General features: G+C 44.3%; 1 protein-coding gene across 1 annotated transcript in view; it reads right to left on the minus strand.

Moving 5' to 3' along the window:
* The window catches only part of TRIP13 (thyroid hormone receptor interactor 13), a gene marked incomplete at its 5' end in the record, with an annotated part of 13462 nt that extends 8180 nt beyond the window's left edge, over positions 1–5282 (minus strand). The window contains 4 exons of the mRNA XM_010141623.1: positions 1983–2038; positions 3172–3301; positions 3605–3770; positions 5248–5282. Coding sequence (XP_010139925.1) covers positions 1983–2038; positions 3172–3301; positions 3605–3770; positions 5248–5282 — 387 coding nt within the window. The remainder of the gene's footprint in view (positions 1–1982; positions 2039–3171; positions 3302–3604; positions 3771–5247) is intronic.
* Positions 5283–5289: the final 7 nt, after the last annotated feature.

The raw sequence follows: 5289 nt of genomic DNA on the forward strand, positions 1-5289 counted from the left end.
TTTCCCTGTAATGAGCTTTTGATTCATTTGCACTAACAGCGCAATACAGCAGTACTCCTGCATCCCATGCCCAGGACGGAGCAATTACGCAACAGCAAAATCCCCGAGCTTCATCCAGCGTATTCTTCAGCATTACATCAACACTCCACCATTTTGAAAATTCACGACGATGATCTCAGGGTCTCTAGAACTCAACCGCGCCCAGCCAGTTCCAGAGATTAACAATGAACGTTCATTGCACTTTTACAGAACGCAAATAGTTTGAGTTTTAATCACTAAAATCTACCACTTCTTTCTGCCAACACATACTCAAGTCAACGTGATCAATGTGCTGTTATTTAGCATACCAGTAAGTCTGTTAAACAGCCCTGTCATTTCACGGACAATTTGGAAAGCTTTTCCATAAATTAGGCAACTGTTGATGTATTAATTGATGTTTACCTGATAAATTCCAGTGCAGTCACTGGAAAGTTTTGCTCTATTATAGGTGGTTATAAAGATTTAAGTGAGAATACTGTGCCTGTGGAGTAATAAACAGGCTAATGAATTCGGGGTTTGTGTCCAAAATCTTCAGATAGAGGCATTTTTTTTTTTAACAAGCATCTTAATGTTTTTAACAAACATCCTAAGAGCACTGTCACAAGAGCAACTGCATTGATTCACGCGAGGTTTTTACTCACGGCACAACTACTAAATTACACCCTTACACTTCTACAAGCTCCGGCAGGTATCATCGCCACCTGAAATGAACGCACAGGATCTTCAAACTAGAAAATGAAACTGGTTTCTTTGTTCTGTTTGAACAAAACAGCCCCACAGAACTGCTCTCTTTCTTCCGAATGTCTCACCAGCATCCAAGTGGGAGCGCGCTCCCTCCAGTCACATCATTTAACGTATAAACAGTAACAGGATGGCTGACGTTTCTGCTAAACCAGTGAATTGTCTGGCTGCTGCCAGGAAGTCACAGTTAACCTCCTGTTCCCTTCTACCTTGCCTGCACCCACCAATTCTGTTACACGACCATTAGGCAGGGTCTCAGCAGACCACTTGATGGGACAAAACCAGATGGAAAATAGCCCATCGCACAACAAGATGAACACTTCCGGTGATTTACTGCAAGGTAACAAGAGCGCCAAGAGAAGGGACTCATGGCAAGAATAGCTGACAGCAATACACTTCTCCTTCAGCAATCACAAGCCACCACAATTTTCCTATCATTAAGAAAACACCCACACCAAAGATCTTTTGGGACCTTCACAACAGAGAAACAGAGAACTGATTTCAAAGAATGCTGTGTCCATTTTTTCTAACTCTCTCTGAAATTCTTTTTTCCACCAATAATCTTTTCCTCTTCTAGAAAAGCATGCAATTACTGAGCCTTAGAACAAGCTGCAGTGTTTTAATAAAGTGACTTTCTACTCTCTTCTAAAGCACATTCATTGTTTTCTTCATGTAGGCTGATGCATATGTCTACAGCAAGAGTGAAAATCTTCTGAGAAGTTTGTAGTTGCTACCAAAACAACACCTCCAGCTGTTAAATCTCTCATGTCTGTAAAATAAGTCAATGCACGTGAAGAAATTATTATTTGTGGCAAGAGCATCACTGCACCCGAATTCACAAGGAAACAATTTTCTGCAAAGCTGACTCCACCGTAGTCCATGCTGCTATATGTCTGAGATACGAGGTTTAATCTCAAAATGTCACTCTGCCTTCTGTTGCTAAGCCTACGGCAGGGAATTATTTAGCTATTAAAAACTGCACAGAGATTTTAACAAGAACACAAAGCTCTGCCAAATGGCTAAGGCTGTACTACCTTTCTAAGTACAGAAGTGTGATCAGCAGATATCAGCACCCTGTCCTGAGCTGGGGATTTCCAACTGACTTCTTCATGGCATGCAGCAGACTTCAAACAGGCTACATTTCAACCCTTACTTCTCCTCAAACAAAAAAAAAAATTAATTGTTATTAATTTTCAACTTACGTGTGATTTTACTTCACTGTCATATATAAGACTTTCCCAAAGGCCATGGAATTCAGCTGCAAAAGCAATACATTAATCCTGTTTAGGATAAACCAATCTGGGACCTTGTCAACTACCATCGCAGCACAAAGCAGTTCTCAAATTATTCTCAAATTAAGGTTTAAGAACAGATTTATGAGAGCAATAAAAATGCATGAAAAAAACATGTTATTTTTCTCAAAATACAAACACTACATTTTAACAGACAAATTCAGTAGTTTCACAACTTCTGCCTCCTCAAATAATTGTGAGGAGAAACTAATCTTCTTAATTTCTTAACATGAAAGGAAAACATCATTCTTCCCACCCTCAGTAGGGGATGGACCTACATCCCCCCAAGAATAATGCATAAACCCCTAAAGTTGTGATTTCAGTAGCAGTCATTTCTAGCAGTTGGTTCCTAGCTTTCAGCAAAGAACAGCAAAAAAGACGTTCTAAATAATCATAAGCCACACTAACATGGGAATAATGTCTAAGTATCAGAGCGAATTATTCCTGAGGACAAATGAAATGGATAGTTTGGCTCTTCACAACATGGACAGCCCAAGAAATGTCTCAGAATCGCTCTCTGAGCTTAAGCTCACACCTGTGCTCCTCCTTCCAGGTGCAGAATCCAGCTTCCCCAAGATACTATCAGACAGGCCACGCCCTACTGCGCAGCAAGGCCTTATTCTTCTTTTCAGAAGACACTCTGAGGACTCTTAAGTCTCTTTAGTTTGTTTGGTTTTTTGTTCCAAACAGAACAGCAGCACCCTCCTGGGGGCTGGAAGCCAGCAGTGGGCTCTGGAAAATGAAAGTTTAAACTGATGAGCTCTTTGTGGGTATCCAATCAAAAATCTGGAAGGCAGCTTGTAGGGTTAAAAATTTGTAAGCTTCTGGTTGTGACTATACATTTTATTCCACAAGACCAGCTACTTTCACCCACCCACAAGTAATTACAGGAATAAATGACATGTTGTGGAATCACCTGTAGCAGTTCAGTCAAACCTGTAAAGAAAGTCCGGCTGTATTGGTTCCATTAGGTTGCCAAAGGACAAAGCTATTCGAGATATAGTACCTGCAGTCAGTAACCCTAGAAACACCTTTAGCCTTTTCAAGACTCTCTCTCACTGCAATTGCTCTAGACCTTCCAGAAGTATCACAAGGGTACCTGCTGGCAGCACCCAGTGGTTAGCTGCTATGATATCCTCATTCTCTTCTTCCAGGTTTTCAGAGCTTGGTCCTTCTTCATTCAGATGGAAAATATGAAGAGAAAGGCTGCTTTTGCTCAAGTCAATAGGCTAGAACGGAAACAAAAAGGCTTTTAATACACTGTATATCTAGAAGTTAATTACAACTCGAGGAAGTTACAGTTCTCCACTGGCATTCGGCTTTGAAGCCTCCTACTTTTGTTTCAGACCTTATGAAGGGGCGTGGACTCAGAAAAATGATCCACCTTTCCCTGGATAGACCAGTCAGCCTAATAAAAGATACCCCATCATCCTAGCGACCTTGTCCTGCTTACGTCCCCAGGCTGTCGCTGCTCTACCGACAGCTCGTTCATGGGCCCACGAACAGAGCTGCACACTGTCAACTGCGAGTACCTGTCTGTCTTTCAGCTTCAGCTCCGTATCCACGATCGACACGGACTGCACATTGCTGTTGAGGAAACCATCATCAAACTCGGTCCACTTGTAATCACCAAACACAATGTTGTGTCTGTTCAACAGCTTTAAGACACTCAGCCTGATGTCTTCTTTCTTGGCCGCACTAACAAGAAAGAAACAGCATTAGTTATGGCATTGACATCTATAAGGCACTATGAACTGCTGTCAGAAGCTTTATTTCATACACTAAGCGTAGAGGGAAAACAACTTCCATCTCACATGAAAACAAAAAACAACCCACAGAAAAGCCCAACGCAAACAACCCTCCAAACAAACCACCCTTAAAAAAAACCAACCCACCCAACCCCACCCTGTAACATACTGCAAAAAAGCCTGTTTGCAAAAGCAACAAGTTTGGTACTTGTTTTTAATTTGTGCGTTAAAAGACACAAGCCACAGGATGCTATCTGCTCTGTTTGGCGTTACAGCCCAGGACCGGGAATGATGCAGCCAGCAGATTTCCAGAGCAGCAGTCAGGTCTGCAGCTCAGCTGTGTTTCACCGGGAAAAAGAGAACAACCCACAGCCAAGCTACCGATGGAATTTGGTACGTTTAATACATTTAACCTGGAAACTCATTCACACTTCCGTGCCTCAGGATAGCTGACACCTCAGGATGGGGACATGCTATAAGGAGGATTCCAGGAGCTGTGACTTAATTTTGCAATTTCAGTGACGTATGCCCAGTGTGAGTTCCCCATTCCTGACAAAAGGAGAGCAGTGGATGCTCTATAGCTTGACTTCAGCCACATCTTGGACAGGCTCACCCACAGCATCTAGCTAGCCAGACCGGTAAGAGAACTGGAGAGATGGACAATAAGGTGGTTGGACTGTGCAGCTATTAGCAGGACAAAGACCAAGCAGAGCTGACGATAAGTTGGGCAGGGAAAGGTGAGATGGTGCTGTCAATACTGGGGCCAGCTCTGGTTTTACATCTTCATTTACACCCTGGACAACAGGACGGAAAGCAACTGCAGCAAGTTTCTGGATAACAGGAGAGCAGGGAGAGCTGTTGGTACACTAGAGAGCAGCGCTACTGTTCAGAGGGACCTCCGCAGGCTGGTGATAGGGCTTGGCAGGAACCTCTTCAACGACCTTAAGCTGAAATTCGTTTCAACCCACCGCCTAGACGACAGTACCAGTTGGACCAGAGGCCAACTGATGAAAAGCAGCTTTGCAGAAAAGGCCCCAGGGGTACCGGTGGAGAAGCTGGCGCTGAGCCAGCAGCACGCCCCTGCTGCAGACAAGGCCAACCTTATCTTCAGCTGCCAGTGCAAACGTTAGAGAAGGCAGTGCTGGCTGTTTGTGGGAGCACACCTGGAGCTCCGCCGGCAGTGCCAGCAGAAGGGACAGTGATGTGCTGGAGCAAATCCAGAACACGGCCAGCTCGGTTACCAGATGGGACACAAGACACACAAGGAGAATCTGAGAGAAATGGGTGCGTTCAGCCTCCGGGAAGGACACCTGCAGGGAAACTCATGGGAGAGCATGGAGAAGGCAGAACGCTCCCGCAGGTGCGGGGCACGAGGACAAAACGCAACAGACACAAGCTGCAGCACGCAAAGCTCTGATCAGAAAGACCTGCTCGATTTCTGATGGACTTCCACGTGCACGGGAGCGCTG

Source organism: Buceros rhinoceros, unplaced genomic scaffold (genome assembly GCF_000710305.1).
Source record: "Buceros rhinoceros silvestris isolate BGI_N320 unplaced genomic scaffold, ASM71030v1 scaffold23848, whole genome shotgun sequence".
In the NCBI taxonomy this organism is placed as follows: domain Eukaryota; kingdom Metazoa; phylum Chordata; class Aves; order Bucerotiformes; family Bucerotidae; genus Buceros; species Buceros rhinoceros.